Source organism: Oenanthe melanoleuca, chromosome 5, assembly GCF_029582105.1.
Source record: "Oenanthe melanoleuca isolate GR-GAL-2019-014 chromosome 5, OMel1.0, whole genome shotgun sequence".
In the NCBI taxonomy this organism is placed as follows: domain Eukaryota; kingdom Metazoa; phylum Chordata; class Aves; order Passeriformes; family Muscicapidae; genus Oenanthe; species Oenanthe melanoleuca.
In genome coordinates, this window is record NC_079339.1 from 10,341,332 (window position 1) to 10,369,189 (window position 27,858).

Consider the following 27,858-nt stretch of genomic DNA (forward strand, 5'->3'; position numbering starts at 1 on the left):
CTCCACAGTGTTACTGACCCAGTTGTGTCTCAGCTATGGGAGGAGACAGATTCCATGAATGTGGAGGTTCTTGCCTCACACAGGGGGAAAAAGGGCCATTTATTCCAGAGGCTGCAAGCCTCTAACCAGCCAGCTTAATAGCACCAAGTCCCCAAATTCTGTGTGCCTGAATCCCTACCCTGCTCTCGTGAGTGCAGTGTGTGATGTTAGAGCACAGCAACCTGCTCATGGCAGAGGGGTGGAATGAGATGGTCTTTAAGGTCCTCTTCCCAGACCATTCTAGGAGTCTCCATTGGAATTCTCAGTTTAGTAAGAGTGAAAAATGCAAAATAGCTTGAATTGAGAAGGGATTGGGAGGGGAAGGGTCAAGCTTTTAGTGCTGGCTTGACTTTGACAGGAAGAAAGGTTACCTCCCTTTGGGCAGCCTGCTGGTCTGCTTCCCCCTTGCCAACAGCTGTAGGGCAGAGGGTCTGGATGAGTCCCCTGGGGACTTCATCTCCCTCTGGTAGACTGGCACTATTCCCAGGGCAGGCTGGGAGTGCAGCACCAGCTCTCTGTGTCCGATTGTAGCTGGCTGTCCCTTTGGCTGGAACAGCAGCTCCCAGGTTGTTCTGGATGTGCTGACAGCAGAGCTGCTGTGTCACACTGGGGTGAGGGATCAGTGCCTCCCTTGGTCTGGACAGAGCACGTGTCTGTCAGTGCTGGGGCCACACTGCTGCCTTTTCTCTCTTTTTTTAAAGTTCTGGCAACTTTGTCAGGAAACAGCAAATTGCATCCATGTATAAGCAGGGGTCTCTTAGAACCATTGAATGAATCACTGCTGAGACCATCAGGCCACCACTACCCCTGTCCCAAGTGCCTCATCCATGTGCCTTTTAAATCTTTCCAGGCATGGGGAATCAGCCACTGCCCTGGGCAGCTGTGCCAGCTTGGACAGCTTTCAGTGAAGCAATGTTTCCTAATATCCAATCTAAACCTTCCCTAGCACAACTTGAGGCTATTCCTTCTTGTCCTATCACTTGTTCTTGTCTACTCTTCATAGAGCAGGATCTATATAAACTAGTAAGATAGATATATATGTCAAAATTTATATGTGTGTCTCACAGGAGTATTTGTGGGTTTTGCACCAAGAGAGGCTTGTAAAACCTATGAAATTAAAAACTGTTTTCTTCAATATGTTAGGACTGAAGACTTAATTAAGAATTTGGAATTAGGAATTTGAAAATTAAAATTGTATCAGGTGTCTCCTGCAGCAATTAATTGACCATGTTACAAGGCAAGTCGATTTTAATTTGCATGTATTGACAAAAGTGCCACAAAAATTTGAAATTCCACTTGTCCCTTTGCAAATTGATAAAAAAAAAAAAAAAAAAGCATTATACAGAAATCTATCCATACACAGCATGATACTTGTACAGGTAAGACATTTGTACATCCACTGAACCTCAGGTGATCACCTCAGCTTAGAGCACTCAGGGAAATGCTGATTATTATTTTTTCTTCTTTTATTTTCCATTTTCAGTGCTGAACATTCGCTCCTAGAAAAAAACAAAGCACAGCTGAGTAAGAATTTGGGAATGCTGTGAGGAGTTGCCAGTCACCAAGTGCCTAGATCAGGTATACTTATCATCACTATTTCTTCCCCAAAAACCAGTTTGATGAATCCCATGTGAAAGCCTCTCCACAATCTGACATAAGACTTTGACAGCAGATATGCTCTTTCTTAGTGCCTCCAAGTACAAACATGATTTATTTCCAGCTCACTACCTGCAGATTATTTGTGTCCTGTACTGCTGATAGCTCAGAATCAGATTTAAGGGACTTCTCACTTTGACAGTTATCCTGATCAGCTGCCAGTCCTGCGGCCTCAAACCACAGGTGTGGCTCACACCTGGCACAAATTCTTTCTTGGCATGCAGTGAAGCTTACCAAATTCACTCAATTTAGGTGGCCTGTTCTACATAACCTGTATAAAGACCTGACCAGACTAGTTTAATCCTTAGCCACATCAGTCTGGCTGCAGCACATGGGAGGAACGTGATCTCCACCTTTAACATCCTCTCCAGCTTAACCGCATCTGCAGCAAACCTCCTGATGCCATCAGAGAGCTTCTCCACTGCCATCTGGTCTTCGTTGTGATGCCAGCGGAATGCCTTCTCATCCAGGTGGATCTTCTCAAGATCACATGCCTGAGCTGTGCAGGAGAAGTAGAAAAAGAAACAGAACAGGTGATCAGATCCTTATCAAATTTTGACTTCCTAAAATTGTCTTGAGTTCTGACCCTTTCTAGGTGTTGGAATAATTTTAAATACTTTCAGTGTGACCTGCTGCAGGAATACAATCTGAGATGTGAGATTGAAAGTGCTCCTGTTATGGCTGGAGGAGAACAAAGAGGGAAAAGGTAGCCTAATAAATCAGTATATCCTGGCACAGTGTTTGTGTGTGCCATTATCTGGTACCTGCCGCTGAATGGCACAGCACTTCCAGGCCTATTCTAAGGAATTGTGCAACCACCCCGCAGCAGTGAGACATTCTAAGCAAATATTCTGAACAATCAGGGCTTTGATTATTTGGCAAGAAGTAACAAAAGCTCACTTAATAGCAGGCTCCCAGGCCAGCAGCAGCCTGTGGGCAGCAACCCATGGCTACAGCTGTGCACAGAGCTGCTTTCTGAGATATAAACCGGCATTTTAATGAGCCTGCAGAAAAGGGAGAGTGTCACAGAATTCTGGAATAATCTGGGGGCAAACAAACCTTAAAGCCCTTCAGTTCCACTCCCTGGCCACAAGCAGGGACACCTTCCACCATCCCAGATTGCTCCAAGCCCCATTCAACCTGGGCCTGAAGTAGTGTAATGGGAACACGGATTCCAAGCCATTGTGGCACAGTGTCACCAGATCAAATCAGTCTTGTGTATGATTCCTTTGTAATTTCTGGAAGGAAAACACCTCTTGGCATGTCTACAGACTAAGATGAAACCAAGTTTGGCATCTTTGCTACTGGTCAGTAAAATTTCATCCTGAACATGTGCATATTAACTTTCCTCTTCTCTCTCTGTCCCATGGGGAGAAGTGCAGAGTATGGAAGCACACTCCAAACCGTTGCAATCCAATTAGTGCTCAGTGTGTCAGCAACTGTAGCATTGCTGTTGTTAGGAAGCTACAGTATTTCCTCTTGAGGTTACAATATTTCCTCTAGGAAACTGGATCTATCCCTAAAGCAGGATGGCAGCGAGTGCCACAGCACTAGCTGGAGCTCCACTCTCAACATTGCAGAAGAAAAGAAGACAGAACAAGCCTCTAGGAGGAGACTCACCCTCTTTGACACTGAGTGTGGGAGTTAACTTGACATGCTCTTTGCTGAGCTCTGCCAGGAGCTTGGGTGAGATGGTGAGATAGTCACAGCCCGTCAGCGCTTTGATCTGGCCTGTGTTGCGAAACGAGGCGCCCATCACGATGGTTTTGTAGCCAAACTTTTTGTAGTAGTTATAGATCTTGGTGACACTCTTCACTCCTATAAGCAGAAACCAGCAACTTTATTGTGATTATTTAGAACGTGCTCAAACCTGGCATTTTGCCATAAGAGGATTTTTACGAGTAACTATTTGAATGAGCAGCTGCTGTTTTCTCAGCAGTGTTTTATCTGTGCTCACCTGGATCCTCCAAAGGCTCGTAGGTTTTCTTGTCTCCATTTGCAACATACCAGTCCAGGATCCGTCCCACAAACGGGGAAATCAGAGTAACTCCAGCTTCAGCACAGGCAACAGCCTGAGCAAAGGAGAACAGCAAGGTCATGTTGCAGTGAATCCCATACTCGGCCTCCAGAACCCTGCAGACACAGGCTGGCTTAGAACAGCACTTTGCTCACCTGTGGAATTCATATTCAGGAACAAGCTAAGTTCAAACCACTGAACTCCTTGAGTTCATTTAGGAATAAGGTACACTCAGTAAGCTTTAAAGATGTCAGCTAACAGCAAATGTTCTGTGCTTCCAAACCCTGCTTTATTAATGCTGTTCCTCTAGCCAAATGCAGCCAGCTTAGCAGGGTATTTGAGGAAACTGTGGCCTGGCCCTTGTATGAAGAAACTTTCCCCATTTCAACAGCAAGCTGTGGCAGAGCACCTTCTGTGCTTGTGACAGACTTCCTCATGCCGTGCTTTCAGCACTGCTGTTTATTCAAGTGCAGAATGCGATGTCAGTGCCTGTGGACAGGCAGGAGCATGCCATGAATCAGCAGACCAGGCACACACAGCCTTACCTTCCAGCCTGGATTCCTTCCCACGTTGAGGAGAGCTTGATGAGAATCCGATCTTTACCAACTCCTACTTCCTTGTAGAGGTCAATGAGGCGCCTGGCCCTTTGAATCATTCCTTCCTTATCAAAGGACAACCTTTGAGGCAAGAGCAGCACTTTTTAAAACATGGGATTTTTTAAAATTCTCTTCCCCCAGGGCCCCATGGAAAAACATTGTCCTGTTTTATCAGCATTTACATGCTAACAGCAGGTTTCTGTTCTCACATTCCTCCTGGACTGTCAGCCCTTTGAGAAGGAAGTTTCTCATTATGAATTCAGAAGCTGAGCATTAACAATAATTGATACTGAGCAAATTAACAGCCAAGTCCTGTGTAAGTCTTGAAAAAAACTGTTCAAACAGATCTCTTATGAAATTGTGCAGCTATTATCACATAGAAGAGAATGAGCAAAACTATGACTGGATGTGTGAGGTTTCCCTTGCTTAAGCAGCAACAGGAAGATTATGAAAATCCAAGGTCAATGCTACTTGTTTTTCTTACAAAATTCTACTCAAACTAAGGGAAATCCACACTCTTAAATATTAATATAGGTCACGCTGGTCTAGGCAAAAAAAAAAAAAAAAAAAGGATTCTTTCTCCAACTCACATCAGGTCGCTTTCTGTATTTACAAATACCCAGGGTAAATCAGAAGGAAAAGAGCCAACCTTGCATCTACTTCTGTGGACACACGGCCAGGTATCCTCTTCAGGATTTCAGCTCCAAATAATACAAAAAGTTTGTCAGAAGCATTTTTGATCTGCTCCTCTTCTGACCTGAGAACCACAAAGAGCAAAAGCATTTATGGGAGTAAAAAACCAGGTGAATTTACACTTTGCTGTGGATTTGAAGATCAAATTTCACAGCTTGTTTAACATTAAATTCCAGAGTTCAAATGAGCCACTTCTGTCCTGCCAGCAGGATTAGCCTTTGGACACTCTTATAGTGCTGTTGTTTTCCTGATCAAGGAGGGCCAGGTGTGAGCTGGGAAATGGGGATGCACTTCTTAAAAGCACATTTGGAATGGGCGTAAGGAATTTTTCTCAAAAGTGTTGAGGCCTTTTGGGGCAGGAGACAAACCCACAAATACACGAGGGGGAAACCCCAGCACGTTGCTTGTATATAAATAAGGCATTTTAAATATAGGTCTGCTGAGATGCAACCCCTCTTTACTTACCCACCAAGCTTCTTCCCATAGGCAACAGCATCATCCACAAGCTTCTGGTATGCTGGCATCTGAGCCGCAGCAAGGATCAGGGAGGGGTTTGTGGTGGCATCCAGGGGCTTGTACTCATCTATGGCTAAAGAAAGAAACCCAGCCTGTTTGAAACAGCCAGCCAGCCTGAGAAATCAAGGATTTTGCTCAACCAGGTGAGAATGTAAACACTTGTTAATGACAGAGCACATCAGCACCGAGTGGTGTTTAAACACTGCCTGAAGACTGGCTTGTGCCAGAGTACAGAACAAGTGGGCTGCAGTCACAAGGTAAAGCAAACTTTAAAGTTTATAAACTGCAGGAATTGCCCAAAAATATAAACCTATAGAAATTATGGGTGGAGGAAGTAGTAACACTAATTTCCAAACTTCATCCCAAACAGCATAGCAGAGCTCCAGAAATCAGAGAGGGAAATAAAGAACAGGGTACCTTCCCTTCAAGCAGTCAAAAATTTGGGCTTTTGCTTGTGTTCAGCTGATGAGGCCAGGACAGGTGAATTCACTTGTGAGACTCCAGCACCTTTCCTTACTGCTTTTTAAACCTTTTCCAAACAGTTGCAGTTTCTCAGTATCTGCTCTTCTCATTTCCTTGTCCTGCCAGGAAGACACTTGACCCTTGGTCTTATCCCAAGCCCTGGGCTACGCCTGTCCAGGTGATTCCAAGTGTTGCTCCAGCAGGCAGTAGCACACATTGTCTGGCTGTAACCACAGCCTGGCACCAGGGCAAACAGGGCAGAGCCTCTGCAGGCCACTCAGCAGTTTCAACGATGCAATTAAAATGTCAAAAAAGTAACAAAATCTGTATTACCAGCCCCTTCTCCTCAGCTTTTCTGCCAGGGATGAAACCCCAAGGGAGAGTGTGCAACTTTTCTAAAAATAAGCCTTGGTTTTCCATAGATCCCTCCCAGGCAGTGATCAGGATCCTGAAGAGAGGAAAACACTCCTTCAGAACATCAGTTCACGCAGGTACTGCTTAAAGCAGAGCAGCACATCAATGAAACTCTGTTCTGTACTAACACCTACAGTCACCACTGGGAACCAGCAGCAGCAACAACCACCTTCACCTCCACCAGTGTTCAACCTGCCAGGAGTGAGCCAGGTAAGGCTCTTGCTTTGTTAGGACTCCAAGAATAACCCCCAGGTGGTAAGAGCAGCCCGGAGAACAACTTGGGGATGTCCTGAGCAGGGCCAGGAGCTGGACTCGATCCCCATGGGATATTCTACAATCCTTACTGCTGCCTGCACACAAACACCCCCTTGGCCATCCCTGGGGGTTTGTTTCTTTTCCTGTGTCTGAGCTGTTGCCATCTCTGTGCTCTCTTCACCTTAAGTTTAGTACTCTTAAGACATTTGACAGTGGCCATTTAGGATTGTTTAGTGTTACAACAACAGGATTAGGCAAGCAGTGGAGGGATTACTGCAGGCCTGAGTGACGACAGGACCGGATTCAAGGGCTGCTCTACACAACCCAGAGACACCCAGGGAGGGAATTCTTGGCTCTGATGGACGGAGCAGGCTCTGTGTCCGTGCTGGGCCAGGCAGTGACAGCTCGGGAACAAGTGGCTTTTTAATCGAAGGCCACCTCCCTTTCTCAGTAAGGACTGTGCTGGCTCATTCTCAGGAGATAATGGAAACAAAAGCACTCTGGCATTATTTTTACAGAATCCTGTAATGACTGGGTTGGAAGCGACCTTAAAGATTCTTCAGTTCCACTCCCTGGTACAGGCAGGGACACCCTCCACTGGACCAGGTTGCCCTGCCTTGAGTTCGGAAAAACCCAAACAAATCCCAGATCTAGACAGGTCACTGGAAGAAAACCCGAATTCATTAGCACAGCAGAGCCTGGCTTGAGTCTGGCACTTCTTCCTGACAGCACGCAGAGCTGAACGTGGTGCTCGGGGCACACTGGGGGAAGATCACGGCAGGGTCTGGAAAACGTCCTGGCTGGGCGGGATCTGCCCTGGCACAGGGACCAAGGCGCCGCCACCGAGCGCCTTCCCCCCCGCCCCCCCTCCGGCCGCAGGGTGGTTCGCTCCCCCCAGCGCGCGTCCCTCCGGCCGGGCGCGCCCACTCTCCGTGCAGGGGACGGGACAGGGGGCTAAGGAGAAGACGCGGTGCCAGGATTCCCCTCGCGCCGCCTCTCACCGTTGAAATCCCCGGTGTCGGCCACCACCGTGGTGTGGTGCTTGAGCTGGTCCAGCGCCGACTCCATCTTCTGCCGCTTCACGGGGGACACCGACATGTCGGCGGCTGTGGCGGCTCGCGCGCCTTTGAGGGACGGTGCGTGCCCGGAGGGGACCGGCCTGCGCGCGCACCCGCGGCCCTCGCGCTCCCGCCGCCAATCCCAGCGCGGCTGGGCGGCAGCGGCCAATCAGGAGCGCGGACACGGGACGGAGGCGGCCGGGAGGAGCCGAGGCGGGGCAGCGGCAGAGAGAACGGTTCTGATTGGCTGCTGCGTGGCCCTGGGGGTCGGGGCGGGTGGTCGCCTTGGCGACCCTGACGCCGCCATTGTCCCCAGCACAGCGTGTCCCGGGTCTCTGGGCCCCGGGATCTCCCGGCCCCGGGATCTCGGTCCCCAGAACCACCCGGGGATCTTCCCCTCGGCCGGCCCCGAGCCATCCGTCCCTCACGGGCCCGGGCGCCGCCGGAGCAAGATGGCCGCGGACGGGCCCTGAGGGGAGGCGGCCCTGAGGGAGGCGCGGAGCCGCGGCGCGGCTGCCCCGCTGCAGGAGCTCGGCGCTCTCTGCTTCCTCCCCTGCCGTGGGAAGGTTCGGAATGGCTGGTACAGCCAAGAGAGCCCCCGACCCAGCAGGGCAGGTGTTTCGGGCTCTTGGTTCGCCTAAACTTTATTTGGGCTGTAGAGGAGGTCATCTTCTAACTGTGGTTATTCAGCTGAGACAGAGGATGGCCGGCCCTTGGCTGGAAATGCTGGAGAATCTCTCGCTTAGCTGTGTCACGGGGTTATGCTGTTCCTTCCGTCTGTATTATTCCACAGCTGCCACAGAAATTCCCCTTCCTGATAGGCAAGAATGTGCTTTTGTCCAACCTTTGCCCAGCCCAGGAAAGGATAATGCAAAGAAGCTTTAGGTCTAAGTCCTGTTTGAATTCTGTGACTGTGTAGGAAACAGGTTCATACTGACTCTGGTTTCTTTGCCAAGGAGCAGGAGAGCCTCACTTGTGAGTCATGGAATCACAGATTCCCAGACTGGTTTGGGATGAAGGGACTTTAAAGACCATCCAGTTCCACCCCCTGCCATGGTTGGGGACACCTTCCACTATACTAGACCAGAAAAGGAGTTCAGCTTGCAGCTTTTCTGGTACTTAATTCTTATCATGTGTGAGATTTTCACCTCTGTTTTTAAAACACAGCTATCCAGCCATACCACCCTTCCTGCTGAATGTCAGTCCCCAAACGCAAAAGGAAATGTGTGGCTTCAGACATTTTTCTGAGTTTCTGAGACTCTCAGTGACATACCATTATGAAAACCCAATGAAAGAGACAGAGATGGATTTATAAGTATAACTTAACTATTTTAATAACTCTTGTACAGTGCATGGTTATATCATTGTCTCCTTCGCTCAGGTACATTAATGTACAGTACTTTATAGCAGTGTCTGCAGGCAGTACAAACAGAACAGATGCACAGCTCAGTTGCTTGGACATTTGTAAACTTTTCCTTTGCAATAATGTCTGCTGAGATACTTGGTTTTGGAAGTGTTCCTGTGGCTCCCAGCTTTACAGAGCTGTTGTGTACACTCCTGTTAAATCCCAGATAAATAATTCCCTGTGATTTGCTTTCCTCTACACCCCAGGATTAGCAGGTGGTGTGTTTCCTAGCTCAATATGTGTTTTTATTTTCATTTTAGAAACTTCTTCACCTCCTGTGATTGCCATCCTGCTTCTCCACCCTAATCCAGAGCCAGGGCTTCTCAGGAGGTTTGTCCTCTTCATCCCTCCCTGACAAGGTGAGTGCCCTTCTCAGATCCCAGCAGGGCTGTGACTAAACCCAGGATCCTCCCCTGCCTGCACCCTAATTCTGCTGGGGCCAGCAGTGTCCTCTTCCACATGAAGAAAACTGATTATCCATTGGAGACACTTAAGAATAAAGCCAAAACTGAGGTGCACTGGCGTTCTCAGAGTCAGACACGAGTTTCCCAGATGCTGTTTTAAAGCTTTTTCCATTAAATGTGCAAGGACAGGCACAAATTTGGGCAAAGACTCAGCACGTGCTGAGAGAGAAAACCCAACTGTCCCTGGGCTGTGGGCAGCTCTGGAGCTGTGTTGGCTTCACTGCTTTGCAGTCAGGTTGGTCTGTCAGTTAAAGAGAGATGCAGTGTGCCAGACTTGCTGTGGACAGGAACTATGCTGCTTGCTTGAGTTTTGAGATTGTGAGTAAATTTTGGAAGCGTAATCACAAATTCTGCCTCTAGGGAGAGAGATTTTCCTCACCCCTATTTACAGATTGTTATATACAAATGCACATATGAAGGAAAACAGGAAGTCAAGAGCAACATCCTGTGCTAAATTAGATTTTTTTTCCTTATGCCCATTTATTTGGAGTTAAACCTGCCTTTCCCAGTGTGCTTTGGAGTTTCAGCTATTTGGGAATCATTTCAGCTGACTTTTTGCACTGAAAAGGTGAAGGTGGGGACGAGTGACCAACACCCTGGGAAGGGCTGTGGGTGTGCCTGGGTCGGGAGCAAATGGTCAGGGCTTATCTTCTCCTGGTTTGAGGCCGGGTTTGGCAACACCACAACATTCCAGTGCAGGATCAGTGCCCCAGGGAAGGGCTGCACAGCTGCCCTGAGCCCTGGCCTCTGCAGGTGGAACTCACCTATTTCCACACCCAGATCCCTTTGTTTGTCACTCCTGCTCGTTTCTAGGCACTGAGAGCTCATTTCAGCTGCTCAGAGATGTGGATTTAAGGAAGCAGCCAGACTTTGGGAATCTGTGTTGCCATTCCAGCCTTGTCCAATGAGGGGGCACAGGGGGACAGGGAGTTGTCACCGGGCCTGTGCTCGTGGGCTGCAGGGGACACCTGCACCAAGGAGGAAATGGAAGTGGGGCTGCCTTAGGCTGCCCAGAGAGGTTGTGATCTCCATCCCAGGAAGTGTCCAAGGCGAGGCTGGACAGGATTTGGAACAACTTGGGCTTGTGAGAGGCATCCCTGCCCATGATGGGGGGTGGAACAGGATGAGCTTTAATGTCCTTTCCTTAAACCCAAACCAGTGCAGGGTTCCAAAGCCTTATTCCCGTGGAGCAGGCTCCAGCCTTGAGGCTGCCTCTCCTTGCTGTGCCACACCTGCTCTGCCAGCGAGGGGGCAGCAGGGACAGGCCTCGGAGAAAAGCTCTGGGGGTCTTTGTTTGCTTGAGTCCAGCCCTTGTACATCCAGCCCCATGTGAACCCTGCTCCGATAGCATGCACGGAAAATTCCAGTATAAAATATATAGTTATAAAAAAAATACTTCATGCAAAATTAAAACACCTTTCCCAGTGGGACATGGTCTTATGTCAACCCTTCCCAAGAGTGTTCAAGGAATTGTCACTCTGATGGCAGCTGGACCCCAAGGGGAGCTCTGCTGCCTCCGGCCTGGGCCGGGAATCATTGCTTTCATTCCCTTTTTTTCTGCACTACTTAGGGCTAAGAGCTGAAATAAAGCAGAGAGACTTTAATTAGCAGAATCAATCCTTTCCTGGTGGCGTTTCATGATTTCTTGGAGCTCTGACTCTCCTCTGCTTTTCTGGAATGGAAACAAAACAGGAAGTTTGGATTTGAACTTCAATCTGTAGTTAAATTACAGTATTTAATGAATGCTGTAGGAGTAGAGTTAGTTTCAAAGAGATAGGTGATATCAGTAAAAAGCAGATTAATTAGTGGAAACGAGGATCTTCCTTCTAGATTTGAGGCCTTTTTGCTTGAAAGACTCTTCATAATTTTTAGGTGTTTTATTGCTGGTGTGGGTTTTGGTTGCATTGTGTTTTGTTTATTTTTTTCAATTGTATTTCTTAAAATGCCTGTTTAATGAGCTATCTGACAGTGCTGGTACAGCCCCCATTCCAGCAGGAATTATCCAGAAAAACACTTACCTCCAGCAGGTTTTTCTCCACCGTGATCTTGCTGTACACTCTGTTTCCCTCATCACCACACACCTTCTTCAGCTCCTCTCTGTTGAGGGAGAAGAGCTGAGCTCCAGTGAGGATGCCCAGGTGCTCCATGGTCCTGGGGAGACACAAAGTGGGGAGATGATGGTTGTGCTGCAGGTACCAGAGGTGAGGACTGGGAGATGGGGGCAGGGAGCTGCACTGGGACCAGATCACAGGGCCCTGGGGCTGAGCCAGGGTGGCACCTGTGATTCCAGTGGCATTTCACTGTGGCTGTGGGCTTAGTTCCTTCATTATTTTTCTTCAAGAAAATGTTTATAAAAGAGAAAGGGAGTAAGTCTGGGCTCTGAAGATCCTGGTTATAGAGCCTAGATTGAATAGGGTTGAAATCTGATTTGCAACACAGGCTCTGTAAGTAAATCCCAGTGACTTGTCCCAGGTGAGATGGTGCCAGCAGCCTCCCCTGCTCCTTCTCCAGGGAAGGACAAGAATTCCAGGTGGCAACAGAGCAAATCTTACTCTTTGCTGAATGACTTGGCCTCCAGCCAGGCTTTGACTTCTTCAGTGCTGGATTCAAAGGTGAGGGGCACAAAAACTTGCTGAGGCTTTTCCACTTTGAAATTCCTGTGAGGAGGCTGAATTTTATTGTTTGTGATCTTCTTTAGCAGCTCGTCGTTCAGCTCATCCATTTGGTGAATTAGTTCTGTAGAAACAGGGAATGAAATCAAGTCTTCAGTCAAAAATCCCATTAAATGTGTCTGTGGGGAAATTGTAAGGAAAATGGGGATGTGGCTCAGCGCTTTCATTAACTCTGTAAATAGAGCCCAGAAAAGTGCTTACTTTTGTATTTTAGTTCTAAAGAACAAGTTTAAGTGCTCAGAGTGAGTTAAGTGCAACAGAGTGAGCAATGGCATTTGGACCTTCAGAATACCATCAGGAGCAAACGTGTACAGGGAGATCGCCGTGGTTTTGGACACTGGAGGGCCCTGGAGGAGAGTGGGAGATCTCCCCTTTCCCCCTGAGCCAAGAGTCTCCCTTCAGCTTTTGAAACCTCACTTTCTCTTTGGGAGAAACTGGGATTTCTGCAGTTCTGCAGGATGAAGGAGAGGAGGGATCACAGAATCCCAGCCGAGGGATCTAAAAAAGCTGCTTTGTGGTTTCTTGCAGTGTGACTGGGGAGAGAACCTTGCTTTAACCTCTTTGGTGAACAAATTTACAGTGGGAACAGTTGTTTCTCATGTGTCTAACTCACCCTGTTCCTCCTGCCCTGTTCAAAGGACATAAAACCCCTCAACACCCACCAGCTCCTGCTCCAGCTGTGCTCAGGAGTATAAATTGATCTGGCAGAGTCTTTGCTCCCAGTGGTGCTCCCAAGTCGTGACAGAGACAGGGTCCTGTTCCCCGAGGGCTGGTGTTGGGGTTTTGCTTCAGTTTGTCATCTTCCTGGGTTTGAGTTATTTAGTTCCCTTTGGGCTGGTGAAATAAGGGAACTGCCCTGCTGACTTCACAGCAAGAGGGGAAGATCCCAGCAGAGGTTGGGGGGATGGACTCCGTGTTTCCGAGAACCACATTCTCATTTTCCTGTGCCCCTGTGTTGCCATTTATTTTCCTTCCATCACCCCTTGGCTGTTGCCTGATGTGGAAGGACAGATCTGTGAGAATCTACAGTTGGACTTTTGGGATTGAGACCTTTTCAGTCCTCTCTGCTACTTCTAGTCAGTAATTTGCTGATCCCAGAGTTCCAGGTTTTGGTCTGCAGTGGAACAGAAAAGGCAGGAAGCACAAACTGGGAGTGAGCCACACACTCATGATGAGATAAGCTTGAAGGTCCCTCCCAGCCCAGGCCATCCAGTGATTCCATGAAAACTGCAGTGAGACTTCATCCAGTGTCACTTTCCCCATGAAACTCCTGAGGACTGTGTAGAATAACTTGGTGTTATGAATAGATTCATGTCCAGAAGAGGATGAGCAGGGCAGGACAGGGAGTTGTTGTTCCCCCTTCTCACTGTGGTTACGGTGGGACTGACGTGTTTGAGCTGAGGAAGTGACACAGCACAGCACAGTTCCAGCTTTGGATCTGAGCAGAGCTCAGACACCACCTGGAGTTGGTGCTTGCTGGTATCCTGAGCTCTCTCCTGCACCTGGAAAGGGGAAGGGACACACCTTTTCTCAGGAATGGTCACATACCTCCAGGATTTCATCCTTGAGCACCGAGAGCTCGTTGGCGTTTCGTGCGATGAAATCATAGCAGATTTTGGCAAATCTCCTGGGCGCTCTCTGGGCCTCAAAATTCCTGCAGGAGGAAAAGCTGGAGTTTTAGTGGAGGCCCATGTGATAACAGGGCCAATGTGGGTTCGTTGGTGGAACAGGAGTGGTGGTGGCCAGAAGTTTGTGTTTGGAGGGGCAGGGTCCCTCTGTTCCTCTTTTGAGGAAGATTCTCAGCCCTTGTCTCGGTGAAATCCCCTGGGGCTGGGAACAAGCAAACCAAGGCTGTTGAGGTTTCATAAGGGGCCTTCCTAGGGGGCTGTGAGGCACATCCTGGAAGGAAATGCTGCTTTAGGGCCTGGGGGGCTGACACGGCAGGACCCAAAGGCTCCCTTGCAACTCCTGGGAAAGATGAGGTGTGAAACTCTCCCTGTCCTGCCCAGTGGAAACAACTGCCCCAGATGCCAGAGTAGGGAGGAGCTGGGGGAAGAGGAATTGAAGATCCAAGCAGGTAGAACCCACTGGAAACCCGTGGGGTTTTCATCAGGCAACACTGAGCTGCAGTCCTGCAGGTTCCCAGGAAAAGTGAGTTTGGGTGTTTCTATTCTAAGATGTATTTGGGCACAGGGGAAGAGAAATGCTTTTATGTGTTAGCTTGAGACACCAGAATATACGGTTTTCAAAGTTGAATTGACTTTTTGTTTGAAGAGAGACAAAATGAATATGGTAGGTTGTTGAAAATGGTGAAAAAGTGGAATGAAAGGCTCTTTTTTACACAAACTGAAAAGTTTTGTTTTGTTTTTGTTTTGTTTTTGTTTTTTGTTTTGTGTTGCCTGGCTTAGGGAAATTTAGCAGATCTCATATTTTTTTTTCTCCAGCTGAGTGAAGTGTTATCTTTTTAATTCAAAAAACATTTGCTATATGGAAATACAGTCTTGCTTTGTGAAAGGACAGGTAGGAACAATTTTAATGCACTTCCCATGGATCTTCTGGCTTATGAAATGTAACCTGCACCGATACCGGCTGCCTGATTCATGGGGGCTCAGGTTCTCCTTCAGTTTAAGTCAAATTGTTGTAACTCAGGGCAGTCAGTGCTTCCAGCACTGCCAGCAACTCTATTTTTCCCCTTCTGACCTGCTGGGTTTGGCCAGTGCTTTGAAATCCATGTTCTGGGGAAGCTCAGTTCTTTGTGAACCTGTGAAACCTGGCGTTGGAAAATGAGCCCATTATGCTTAGTTTAAATCAATTTTCCTGCCCTCATTAGCTGTGTTAGGTGGTCCACTAATTTAGTGTTGGATACTGCAACAGTGGTTGCAGGGTTGTCTTTAGCTCACGTGCTTTGGGACAGCTCCTGGTCTGGTTGTACCCCTGTGGAACATTTCAGTTGTAATTCCAACTGTGGGAGAGAGTTTGGAGCAGTCAAAATGAATCCAGCAGGCCAGGGAGGGAGCGCTGCCTTTGCCCTGCAGGCAGGGAGGGGAAGGAAATCCCAGTTAGGTTGGAATTCCTTCTTTTGTGGATTCCAGAAGGTAACTGAGTCAGGAGGGAGGATTTGAGGCTGGTGTGTGCTTTGTGTGCACCTGGACTGTGCAAAGGGACCTGTGCTGAGCCTGTTCTCCTGCTGGGTCTTTAGGACACTTCTCTGCAGCCAAGAGCCGAGGTGTAAATAACTGTAATACTGAGGGGTGGCTGTTTGTGCTGAGATGGGGTCTCCTGGCTGGAAAACTTGTTCAGGCTACTCTGAAAAGAGCAGGAGCACAGCAGGAAAAATGTCTGTCCCAGGGCTGTCATCCTGGCAAATTAACAATTCACTTGCAATTTTTTTTTTCTGACGTGTTATCCATAAGGAAAATTTGCTGTTGACGGCGTGCAAGGCAGGTAAACAGGTACAACAGCTATCCCAGGAGAAGGGAGATCCTCCTCTCCTCTCCTGTGAGCTGTGGTTATCCTGCTGCTGGCTGGAGAATGCCACCTTGGTTAAAGGTACCTGATCATTTCTGTTCCAAAATTCCATCCTGCTATTTATGGTTTGCCCGTGCTGAGACAGGTAGAAATGTTTCCCTGTGTGTGTTGCCTGCCAGTCATTAAAAACAGACTCCAATCATCTCACATAAACTAAATTCTCCTTATTTTTCCCAACCTCACTGAGAAAACTGGAATTGAAGAAGAGAAATTATCCTAATTCTTTCCCTGCTCCACACTGCATCTGTACCACTTGATGTTTCTAACAGGACGAGAGATGGGGTGAATGAGAAAAATAAGTTATTTTGCTGATATAATTGGATTTAAGGTTTTTTTGCTGTGGATTTGAACTCTTTTGTAGTAAAGCTTCTAAATCTTTATAAAGACTAGAGCAGAAAGCCATAGAAAAACAGCCTGGCTTGAGGGTTTTTTGCCAGCCTAGAGCTGATGACAGAAAAGTGGGTGGTCAGGGGCTTTGCTGGTCTGGGAATCCAGTTTTGAAAGATTAGAAGCTGGAAACTTTGTGTCAAATCATGGCAGAGGACTGACTGATGTGGAATTTGGGAAGAGGTTGGAGGTGTGACAATTTCCAGGGTGTGAGCTCATATAAACAAGGAAGCAGATGAAGCCTCTAAACTCTGAGCTAAAAGTACTTTGATGAAGGTTTTGTACCATGGAGTATCTGGTGATGGAAAATGAGCACTGGAACTGTTAAATGGTGGAAGAGCCATCTTTCCCTTGGGAAAAAAACCTGAGGCAAAGGGTGGCCTGGTTGGTTCTGGGTTTGAAGTGAACTTTCCAAGACTTGTGAAAAAGGGGAGGGGTTTTTCCCCATTTTCTAGAATTCTGTCTCATTAAGAGTTGTCTGAACCCTGCACCCTGTCAGTTCCCTGGGGGAGAGGTGGGCAGGACTGGAATATATTGTTTATTCAGCCTCTCATCAGTGGTTTGCCTTTGGTTGTGTCTAAAGCCAAGAGAGAGCTGCTGTCTCCAAAACAAAGCTCCTTCCTCAGCTGAAATGTTTTCCAGCAGCACTGGGAGCTCAGGCTGCTCTTCCCTGGCCCTGTGTTTCCAACAGGGCAGGGTTTGTGTGTGCCCTTCCCTTAGAGCAGATTCCTTCTGTAGGCAGCTTCTGTCTCTGCAACCTGTGGTGGCTTTGGCATGAATGGAGAGATCCTCAAGGGTGTCCAGAGGAGGCCAGGAAGGACCAGGAAGTGCTCCAAGGGCTGGAGCATTACACAGAAAGGCTGGGAGAGTTGGGAATGTTCAGCCTGGAGAGGAGAAAGCTCCGGGGAGCCCTTGGAGCCCTTTCCAGTTCTTAAAGCAGCTCCAAGAGAGCTGGAGAGGGACTTTGGGGAAGAGCCTGGAGTGACAGGACAAGGGGGAATGGCTTCCCACTGCCAGAGGGTGGGTTTGATGGGATGTTGGGAAGAAATTCTTCCCTGTGAGGGTGGGGAGGCCCTGGCACAGTTTGCCCAGAGAAGCTGTGGCTGCCCCATCCCAGGAAGTGTTCAAGGCCAGGTTGGACAGAGCCTGCACCATTTGGGATAGAAGAAGGTGTCCCTGGCCATGGCAGGGGGTGGAACTGGGTCGTCTTTAAGGTCCCATCCCACCCAATCCATTCTGTAATTCCATTATTCCAACATCTCTGCACATATGGAGAGCCAAAGCGCCGTGCAGCATCTCTGGCACCTGATCCTTAAGGGTCACTATGGTGGGCTCATGTTGGGAAACAAGACCTATGGGTGGACTGATGAAGTCAGCCTGTATTTTTGCCTCCTGTGGAGGAAAGCACCTGGGATTTCTTTCCTTGCTGAGCTGCTGGGGGTTAAACACCAGACAGTGCTCCCGGGAATAATCCCTCAGCAGATCTTTATCTGCTCTTGGTGGTTATTTATAGTGGCAGAGAGTTGTGTCCAGGATGCTCCAACATCCCAGTGTCACTGCATGTGTCCATGTGTGTTCATGAGGTTTCAAGGTAGGAGCTGAGGTTCTGGGGGTGTGGATCTGTTACTTATTTCCATGCAGAATAGGAAATTATTCCTTTTTATTTTGTGTCCATTTCTAATTCCCAATGAATTTCAGGAATGGTGGAATACCCTTTCTGTTAAATCAGTGCCTTGGAAGGTAATTTGAACAGACACACAAAACCTTGGCTTATTTTGAAAGTCCTAGTGAGGGAAGGCCAGGGTTATGGTTGCTTCTGCCTATTGCAGGATTGAGAATCCCACCAGTTCCATAAATGAAAACAACAGGATTGGTGTTTTGAGGGTCCCTTGGTAATTGCTGACAAGGGACAGTCTCCACCAACGTCCTGCCTGTGGCAATTGGAGCTGCCCTGGCCACTGAAAGGCTCCAAATCCAGTGGTATTTGAGGTGAACTGTGGCAGAATGGAAGAGCAATAACTTGGGGTTAATTTACTGTAAAAACTGGGTTTCAGTGAGAGAAAAGCCACATCCATGGACACGGAGGGGACCTTCTGTCCAGAGCGGCTCCTGGCCATGGCTGAAAGGTCTGTGAGTGGAAGACAGGAATAGATGGACTCACAGCTCAGTTGGAAAATGTTTTCCACAGGTCCTGGAGGTTCATTTGGCAGGTGTTCCCTTTGGAAGGCTCTGGTGTTGCCCTTCCTCTCCTGTCCCTGCCGCTCTCTCCCCACTGCTCTCGTGTCATTGTCCCTCAGCACGAGGTGATTTCCCTCTCTTGCTACTGGAAGGGACTGGGAGCTTCCCAGGCAGCTGGGACAGGACTGGCTGGGTCCTGTTAGTTCTTTCTGAAGGGAATTTGATCTAATCCTGTTGGCTTCTCCTGCAGTAAGGACTGCTCCCATGTTCCCTGCCACCAGGGAATATTTAGCAGCCAAGCGAAGGAGAGGAAGTGAAATGATGTTTGCAGCAGGCACAGACAGGTGTGTCTGTGCTGGCTGTGTACAGAGTCCTTGGGATCATGGAATCGTTCAGGTTGGAGGAGCCCTGGGAGATCCCTGTGTTCCCCAGTGCTGCTGAGGCCACCACTGTCCATGTCCCCAAGTGCCACATCCACATGGCTTTAAATCCCTCCAGGGTGGAGCCTCCACCACTGCCCTGGGCAGCTGTGCAGGGCTGGACAGCCTTTCCTCTAAGAGACTTCCCAATATCCAGCCTAAGCCTCCCCTGGGATCATTCCTCTTATCCATTTCAAATGGTTCCAGTCATTTAGTTCTCTTTTCATCACCACTGGTTGCGTTTTTTCCATTTGTTTTTATCTCTGCCAGGGATGTGAGTTTTTCTCCCAGTCTTTTGGACCAAAGCTCCTGGCTAATTCCACGTTCATCCCTTTCTTTCCCCTGGTTTTGCAGGAATGACCTCTGGCAGCGACACCCTGGACAAGGTGGTCTCTGCTGGGGCTTTAACAGAGACTGTCAGACCCCGCTGCTGTTCCAGGCCTTGGCTACGATGGCTGAGTCAGGGAAAGAGCCGCAGCCCATGCTTCCCTCCTGAGCCTTGCTCCACAGGAAAATGAACTTGGGCAGTTCACACAGCTCTGTTTGCTCCTCTGTGGATTAGGATGATTTTCTGTCCCTCCTGACCTCTTCCCTTCCCTCTCCCTGCCAGGCTGTACCTGCGGAAAGGCCGAGGTGAGACCAGGATCTGTAAAATCTATGACTCTCCGTGTCTCCCCGAGGCTGAAGCCATGTTTGCTATCAATGCTGACGGAGTGGGAGATGCTAAAGACTGAAAACTCCTTTTCTTCCCCTGAATCCCAAGACTCTGTGTCTGTAAGAGCTCCTTTCCTGGTGGCACCTTAGGGACATTCCCAGGGCAGTGGGCAGAGGGAGCTGTGCTGTGCCAGCGTGGGAACTCGGGACACAGCGAGCGCAGCCGGAGCTTTGGGAAGAACCTCCCTGTGCTGCAGCACAGCTGAGCTCAGTGTGCTGCCTGGGCAGCATTCCCATGGGAGCAGAGCCTGTGTGTGTCCCTGCATCCCCCTGACACGGGGCAGCATTCCCATGGGAGCAGAGCCTGTGTGTGTCCCTGCATCCCCCTGACACGGGGCAGCATTCCCATGGGAGCAGAGCCTGTGTGTGTCCCTGCATCCCCCTGACACGGGGCAGCATTCCCATGGGAGCAGAGCCTCTGTGTGTCCCTGCATCCCCCTGACACGGGGCAGCATTCCCATGGGAGCAGAGCCTGTGTGTGTCCCTGCATCCCCCTGACACGGGGCAGCATTCCCATGGGAGCAGAGCCTGTGTGTGTCCCTGCATCCCCCTGACACGGGGCAGCATTCCCATGGGAGCAGAGCCTCTGTGTGTCCCTGCATCCCCCTGACACGGGGCATCAGAATCCTGGTGGCCACAGTTGGGAACTTGGTGAACTGGAAGCAAAGCTGAAGGGTTTGTCCACTAAGAGAAGTGGTGGTTTATAAACCAGAGCAGAGTGCTGGTCCACACGAGGGATTTGGCATTGGTGATCATCCCAATCCATCATCTTTCTGTTCATTTTCTTTTGGATGCTGCAGCCTGCTGGGCTGGGGGAGCTGTTCCTTTACATTTCTGGTTAATTTTCTGGTTTTTTGTTAATTCTTTGTGGAAATCTGCTTTTAATAAAAAGCCCCTGAGGATACTGATGATGTCCCAGGTTCCTGGGATTCACAGGTGTGTGTTCAGCCCAAGGATTGTTCTGGCTGGCAGAAGCTGCACCAATCCCCTGGGAATCTCAGTCTGGGATTGTTTTTTCTCCCAATTCTCCTCAGTTTGGGGCTGCAGTGCAGCCCTGCCCTGTGGATCTCCTAGATGTGTTTTGGAGTTAAAAAGATTATTTTCTATTCAGCAGTATTTTTCTAGAACTCAATTAAAAAGAATAAAACTGTATCAATGTGGTTTTAATTAGTTCATTTGCATTGTTCAATTAAAGCAAATAATTGAGAAGGGGCTTGAGCACCCCTTGGTTGGAGCTGGCAGCTCTTCTTTATTTTCTCTTCATTCTTTGAGTTTAATTATCTCTTAAGCAGTTACTGCAATTAAGATACACAGTGAGAACAGCATTGCTGCCCTGCTGGATTGGGAAATCCAAGTGCAATTCCTTGGAGAGATTGAGGGGATGGGGAGCTGAGCCTCAGGCTGGGTTTTGGCAGCAGGAATGGGGTGAGGAGGTGAGAGGGAAGATCCCCCAGAACTGGTTACAGTCAATTCTGCTGGGTTTGGGTGCCCCCACCCCAAAAAAGGACCCTGGTTAAAGGGGGCTTGAGGAAGCAGTGGGATGTGCTGGGGGGGCTGTGCTGGAACCCCAAACCCTGGCCAGGGATGGTGGGCAGTGCCAGGTGCACAGGGACACCATGGAGGGGCTGTGCTGGGATCCCCAAATTCCAGACAGGAATGCTGGGCACTGCCAGACCTTTGGGACACTGCCTGATCCAGAGAGATTTCCCATTATGTTCTCTCAGGCTCAACACCTGGCATTTCATTGGAGTCCCACAGGCTGAAAATCCCATGTGAACAGCTGGAATCACAGCTGGAAAGCAGCCCTGGCTCGGCGCAGGTGTGAGGGGCGAGGCCGCGAGCGATGGCACCGCCCCCATCCCGGCAGGGCGGGGCGCTGGGCGGGGCCCGGCTCAGGTGCGCGGGGCGGGACCGAGGGGATTTAATCCCTGGAAATGGCCTTGTTCGCTGTTTGCTCACTCGGAGCACGGTGCGGCCGGGGCTCCTCGTCCGCGCTCCCCAGATGGGGCGCGGGGGCTTCGGCCTCCCCTCCTGTACCCGTCCTTCCTTCTCCCCGTGTTGCCCTGCTTCCTCCCCGTTTTTCCCTCTTCCCTCTCTCCCTCAAATTATTCCAGCCTTTCTCCCCAAACCCCCCCCGCCCCCCACTCCTCCCTCCCCTGTCCTTACCCCGTTAATCCTTTCTATTCCCCCTCTCCGCTCTCTCCACGTTCCTTCTCCCCCCTTTCTGGGCTTTCCCCTCCCGATTCCCTCCGCATCCCGGTCCGCCCCTCCCTACGCCTCATCCCCCCCCAATCTTCTCTCCCCGTCCTCCCCTCTCCTCCGTTCCCGCAGCCGCGGGGCTCGGGGCGCCGGAGAATAAAGCCCAGAGGGCCGGAGCCCGGCGCGCCCTGCCCTCGCTGGAGCCCCCACACGGGGCGGTGCTCCAGCCCCGACCCCCCCGGGGAGCCCCAGTGTGATGTGGGGAAAGCCGCAGCCCCGGCCGTGTCGGGCGGTGCTTGCGAACTGCATGGGGAGCCCCGCGGCTGCGGGAATGGAGGAGAGGGGGATGTAAGTGGGGAATGGGGGGGGAAGGGAGTGGTCAGAGGGGAGTCAAGGACCGAGAACAGGTGTGGGGGGGGGATCGGGATGTGCAGGGCAGCAGGGAGAGAGGACAGGGGGAGGTGGGGTGGGAAGGAAGGGTACAGAACGGAGTGGAAGGAATGAAGGCAGATGGTGGAAGGTAGCATGGAGAGGGGCAGGGGGAGCCGGAGAGGTGGGAAGGAAGGGTGGAGGAAGGAGAGGGAGGGAGGGAGGGAGGATTGAAGGCAGGTGGGGAAAAATGTTGGGGGAAGGGGAGCAGGGAGAGGGGCCAGGTGGGAGCCGAGGTTAGGGGGGAGGAAAGAAAAGTGGAAGGAGGAAGGGGAGAGGGGAGGGGTAGGGTAGGATTGAGATGTGTAAGGGGATAGAGAGGGGGGGTAGGAGGGGACCGGGCCAGGGGGGAGGGAGGGGCAGGTTAGGGGGGAAGAGAGGGAGGGTGGGGAAAGAGAAGAGGTACAGAGGAAGAGAAGCATAGAAGAAAAGAGATAAAGAGGAACAGATACAGAGCTCGGCCCGGCCGTAAACTCCACAACCGAGCGTCGAGAGGGCAAATGGCGCGGCAAGAGAGAGGGGGCGATTCCCGGGGTTTAAATCCCCTCGGCCCCGCCCAGCCGCGCTGGGGCCCCGCCCCGCCCGCAAATCCCGGCGGATCCGCGCCCGCTCTGCTGTGTGCTGTGGATGCTCGTCCCGGGATGCGGCGGGACCAGCGCTCGGAGCGCTGCACAGAGCCCCGGACCAGGGGCTGCTCCCGGCGCTGCACGGAGCTCGAAGGGCTGAGATGGGTCCAGGGCCCGGGGATTCGGGTCTGGGTCCTGCTGGGGGTCCTGGGCTGTAGGATTAGGGCAGCACCGTGGGCGGGAGGAGCCGCTCCGGGACGGGCGCTGGGGCCGAGCCCGGCGCTGCCGCTCCTGCTCCAACTGCGGCCGGTGCGGGTCTGGGGTCCCGCCGGGTCCCGCTGTAGCCACGGGCAGCCGGGGCCGAGCCGGTACCGGGAGGAGGGCGGCGCTTCCCCGTAGCAGGCGCTGGATCGCGGCTGGAAGCGGGCGGGGAGCGGGGAGAGCCCGGGCAGCCCCGGCACCCCCCGGGCACCGCCGCGCCCTCAGGGCCGCCCCCGCAGCGCCCCCTGGCGGACACGGAGCGGCGGCGCGGGCACGGCGCTCCCGCAGCCCCCCGGTGCGCGCTCCCGGTGCCGCAGCATTTTCCAGAAAATGGAAATTAAGTCCACCCAGCTACCAGGTATGTTCCAGCCACCCCTAATCCCTTACCCGCCAGCCTGGGGACATCCTCCATCAGCAGCGTTAAAGCCAAGGGAATTTCCCTCACAGAAATTAAATCCCATTTGGATTAAGTTGGTAGTTTTCCTGGCAACCCGCTGGAGCTGCAGAACTGATGGGAAGATTTCACAGGTGGGTCACACTGCAGGTACCCTGAAGGCAGGGATGCGCATCCCTTTCCTCAGGGAAAAGAGCTCCCCGATGCCACTGCTGAGGCTCTGGAATGAACTCAGCTGCTGCAGGGAGATGTCCTCCCTTGGGCACAGGGGCTGCCTCGCTGCCTTCTCCTCTCAAAAATATCAACTGCAGCCCAGGCTCGGGGGTGGAATCTGCTGAATTCCAGGGAACTCTGTCAAGTGACCCCCAGGGACACGGGTGGGGCTGGAGGATGAGGATTATAAACAGCAAATTCTATGGAATAGAAACCTGTCCTTGTCCTGGTCCCACTGAGCTTCCTTGGAACCTCTGCTGGTTCCTGACACAGCTGGTGTTAAACAGGCAGCTTTGCATGAGAATATCCACACTCCATGAGGCACTGTGAGATTATTCCAGCAGGAATTCAGCAGGGAATTCAGGGCTGTAGCTGTAATTCATCTGAACTAGCAAAGATGAACCCCAAATCTGGGCACCACACAGAGAACAATTTTTGTCAGCCAAAGCCCTGGACTGGGAAATTTCAGCAGCCAAATATATGGAATTGTCTAAATCCTTGTACCCAGCATCTCCCAGAGGGACAATCCAAGTCTCAGGGTGTGAGTGCTCCTGTCCTTCCCCTGCTGCTTGCAGGACATATTCCTCTCTGTGCAGTTGGCCCTGGCGAGGCTGCTGGAATCTCTTCTGAATAAATTGAAAACATTCTTTCCCTGGAAAAGGCCAGGAGCCAAAGTAGATCCCTCCTGGCCACCCTGGTAGGCAGCAGCTGGATCCACTCTGGGGGAAAACAGCCTGCCCCTGCCAGGAGCTCTTTTTCCTACCAGCTCCTGAGCAGTGTCAGGGCCACAAATCCAAATAAATCCCAAAGTCACAGAGTGAATAATGAATAGAGAAATGCATTGTTGTCATAAAAAGCTTCAAGATCCATTAAAAATACTATGACAAGACTGTAATGGGATTTCCAGGAACCTTCTTAATGCTCTTGGTTCCATTTTTCTGGATTTTTAGTCTCTCAATGAGCAGCTTGTAGAATTTATCCTGGGATTTAGAGGCTGTGCAGGGTTGGTTTTGGATTGACCTTCAACTCTGGTCTCACTTTGTGCAAACACAACTTGGACCAAGGTGGGTGAACTCATTACCTCAGTTTTTTCCCTCAAAAAAGTCCCTTGTTTATTTCTCTGTAGATCTCAGATTTTGCCTCAAACTGTCACTCCTCACCTCCATTTGCCCCCAGGGATCTCCCTTTGCCCTCAGTACTTTCTCCTGCCCCTCCCCAGCCTGAGGCTGCTCCTCTGCTTCTCTGCTCTTGTCCCACACGGTGGAGCACCAAAGGGGAAGGGTTGCAGAAAATATTTCTGCAATTAGTTCATCATTATTTCCAATTCCCCAGTGAGAAGAACATGAACTCACAGCCATAAAGGCCTGGCAGTCCCTGCAGCGAGAGCTCAGCACAAATCCACAGAGGCAATTCCAGCATCTGAAAGAAAGAAGAAAAAGGTGATTTCTTCTTTTTCAAAGTTATTTCAAGTTCTCAGGCCCAAACCAGCCTTTGTTCTTGATTTTGGCTGGGTGAATCCTGAGCTGTGGACACAGGTCCTGTCATTCCTGCTCATGGGAGTGATGCTCCCTGGGGGAAATCAGCTGATTCCCAAAGTTCAGTTCCGCCCCATGCCTGGTTTACACAGGAGAAAACCTCTTCCATGAAGGGATTCTGCTCCATCTAATCCCATCTGCCCAGGCTGGTCCATGTGGATGTTGCCAGGCTGGGGCAGCACAGGCAGATGCAGCTCTCAGCACTCCCTGCTCCAAACACAGCTCTGGGCTCCTTTGCAAACTGCCTCTGCCATGAGGTTTGCTCCAGGAGAAATCAAGGAATGGTTCTTGGCAGGGTGAAGATTAAGTTATCACAAAGGGAAGCAAAGGATAAATATTCCTGTAAGAGCCTTTGGGATCTGCTGGGCTGAATTGGGAAGGGGACATTGATTCCCTGCAGTGCAAATACACAACAACCTCCAACCTGAAGCACAGACTGTCAGGAGGGGTCTGAAATCACCACTTTGACAAACCTCATTGTTATTCTTCCTTTCAGGAATTCTGCAATCAAACTCTGACAAGCCCAAAAGCTGTCTGGCTGCTCAGGAACAAAAGGAGACTCCCAGGGATGAGGCACATTCCCAGCAAACACTCCCAGCAGGGCACAGAGGCACCACTGGAGCTCCTGTGGGGCTGGGAAGGGCTGCGAGGAGGACACAGCCCCAGCTGGGGTGGCAGTGGCAGTGACAGCAGCAAATTCCCACAGGCTGATGGCACAACAGAGAGACAAAGCCAGCAATGCCCATGGGAGGTGCAGGTTTAATTCTGCTCCCTGCACTGCCACATCCCAGTAGGAAATTTCCAGGGAAGACAAAATGCAGCATCTGCCACCCTGATCCCACTTAAACTCAGCGTGTGGGGCCAACCCCCCACAGGGAACCACTGACCTGGCCTGGATCAGCCCCAGACACTGCCCCAGTTCTCACCTCCAACTGCTCCTGGGGCTGCCACCACATTCCTGACAAGGAGCCAAAGGCCCCTTTGGACAGGGCTCTCTCTGTGTCTCAGGCCTGGGGGACTGCAGGGACCAGGGCAAGGACACCCTGGAGCTAACTGAGGCCTCACCCACACCACAGACAAGACCAGGGGTCCTCCAGTGCAGGCCAGCACAGCCAGAGCCCGTTGGGTTTGGCTGCTCAAACACCAAAGCTTTTGGCAAAGATGGGACAAGTTATGTGGTTTTTCCTGTCCTGAAAGAGAAAATGAAAATTAAGTCCACTGTGGATGTCAAAGGCTCCTGGCCTTCCCACTTCTGTTTTGATTGCTCACTATAGGGTTCTAGCCACAAAAAATGAGAGGTGACACCAAATAAAAGTGCCTCTTTCCAACATTTTATTCCCTAATATTTTCATACATAAAAAGGATGGCCATTTTTTCTTATGGAATTCTTTGCCCAATTTTAACAGAACCATTTTCATTCCAGGCCCCACTTGTGAGTTACTGAATACTTTGCCATCAGACTTTGGACAAAAGGAGAGAAGGATCTGTTCCACACAGGTGTCATCCAATGGGGAACACACCCTGTGCCAGCCCCAGCCTGGGCTGAGCACGCTGCCTCATTCCCCCATTCTGGATTCTGGCTCCAGTCCAGTCTGAGTTTCCCCCCATTTTCCATGTCTAGAAACAGGAAATTGTCCTGGTCAGGGTGTAAGACCTTAAACTGCACATTGATCTTGGGGGCTGTGACTGGGATTCCAGCAGGGAATTAATCGTGTCACAAATAAAAGCTATTGCAGGGAGCAGCACTGACAAGGTTGGGAGCTGCTGCTTCACCACACGGTGTCAGCAACAGAGAGAAAACACAAAATGTGTATCCAAAAGCAAGGATAAAATGACTCCTCCTGCTTTTAGTTGGACCATGGTTAATTCTGCCCTGGAATAACAAAGAATTTCTCTCTCAGACCCTCAGAGAGCCCTTGAAAAGCCAAAGTGCAGCAGGGAAGGAAGGAAAGGCATCTCTGCTGGGAACAGCACAGGTCCTGCTGCTCCTGGGCACTGGGAATGAGTCTGGAGACAAAAGTACCTTCCCAGGCTGGAGGAGCTTTCCTAAAGCACCACCTCTGGGAAGCAAAGGGAAGACATGGAGTGGGAATTTACAATAATAATCATAATATTGGGAAAGAGCAACAATGGAAGCAAGCCTAACTCCAAGGGAGCAGGAGGAATGCTGAGCTTTAAACGAGGTTTGAGTGAAGCAGCATCCCCTGGGATCTCTGAAGCACAGTTCCAGGTCTGGGATTCCAACACCAGTGCAAACTCCCACTGCCCAGTCCCTGGATTTGCCTCCTGCCAGCACTCAGCACCTCAGGCACACTTGGCTTGAGTGCTCCAGTGCTGCTGCCTCCAGGGACTGGGAAATGGGCACTAAACCCCTTCCCACAGGGCTGGCTCTGAGCTCTGGCAGGGGAAAGCATTTGGCACCTCTGGCATTCCAATGAAATCAGTTTCCATCGTTTTGAAGATACACTGAATAAACTCAGGGCACATAAATAAACCCCTCTCCACAAGGACAGCCCCAGGAAATACACAATCATTCCCATGCCTGGTCAAACAAACCAGCAGCCAGTTTTTTGGGAGAGACCCTGGACTCCTGTCTCCCTCCCTGGCTGTAAAACACTTGCAGAGGCTTTGGAGTTCATGCAGGATTGTCAGGAATTGGATATTTAATTTAAATTCCATTCACATACTAAGGAATTTGACGTGTCCTAAAGGCACCTCCACTCACACTCCAATTTTGAACCCTCTAGCACCGATGAATTTGGATGTTCTTTTGTTAGGAACACCCCAC

General features: G+C 50.5%; 2 protein-coding genes and 1 long non-coding RNA gene across 3 annotated transcripts; 1 reads left to right on the forward strand and 2 right to left on the reverse strand.

Annotated features, from left to right (window-relative positions):
* Window positions 1-1,269: 1,269 nt before the first annotated feature.
* On the reverse strand, window positions 1,270-7,897 carry TALDO1 (transaldolase 1). Its single transcript, XM_056494194.1, has 8 exons — window positions 7,650-7,897; window positions 5,467-5,590; window positions 4,958-5,065; window positions 4,258-4,389; window positions 3,653-3,828; window positions 3,316-3,513; window positions 2,049-2,194; window positions 1,270-1,538 (listed from the first exon to the last, which is right to left on the reverse strand). Exons 1-8 carry the CDS (start codon window positions 7,744-7,746, stop codon window positions 1,506-1,508), a joined length of 1,014 nt encoding a protein of 337 aa, XP_056350169.1. The 5' UTR covers window positions 7,747-7,897; the 3' UTR covers window positions 1,270-1,505.
* Window positions 7,898-10,951: 3,054 nt separating this feature from the next.
* Window positions 10,952-12,312, reverse strand: LOC130254545 (epidermal growth factor receptor kinase substrate 8-like protein 2). The gene is made up of 3 exons (XM_056494208.1): window positions 12,128-12,312; window positions 11,594-11,726; window positions 10,952-11,247 (listed from the first exon to the last, which is right to left on the reverse strand). The coding sequence occupies exons 1-3, from the start codon at window positions 12,295-12,297 to the stop codon at window positions 11,176-11,178; spliced, it is 375 nt and encodes a 124-aa protein (XP_056350183.1). The 5' UTR covers window positions 12,298-12,312; the 3' UTR covers window positions 10,952-11,175.
* Window positions 12,313-22,992: 10,680 nt separating this feature from the next.
* On the forward strand, window positions 22,993-27,426 carry LOC130254550 (uncharacterized). Its single transcript, XR_008840752.1, has 3 exons — window positions 22,993-23,286; window positions 24,868-24,974; window positions 25,567-27,426. It is a non-coding gene; the product is annotated as an uncharacterized LOC130254550 (long non-coding RNA).
* The last annotated feature ends 432 nt before the right edge of the window (window positions 27,427-27,858 follow it).

Coding starts and splice junctions, on each gene's coding strand:
- TALDO1 (XM_056494194.1), bottom strand. CDS start 7,746: ATGTCGGTGTCCCCCGTGAAGCGGCAGAAGATGGAGTCGGCGCTGGAC. Junction 4,390..4,957: donor TCCACAGAAGTAGATGCAAG/GTTGGCTCTTTT, acceptor CTTGCCTCAAAG/GTTGTCCTTTGATAAGGAAG. Junction 2,195..3,315: donor CACACTCAGTGTCAAAGAGG/GTGAGTCTCCTC, acceptor TCTCCTGCACAG/CTCAGGCATGTGATCTTGAG.
- LOC130254545 (XM_056494208.1), bottom strand. CDS start 12,297: ATGGATGAGCTGAACGACGAGCTGCTAAAGAAGATCACAAACAATAAA. Junction 11,727..12,127: donor GCCAAGTCATTCAGCAAAGA/GTAAGATTTGCT, acceptor GTGTCTCCCCAG/GACCATGGAGCACCTGGGCA. Junction 11,248..11,593: donor TGGAGAAAAACCTGCTGGAG/GTAAGTGTTTTT, acceptor TTTCCATTCCAG/AAAAGCAGAGGAGAGTCAGA.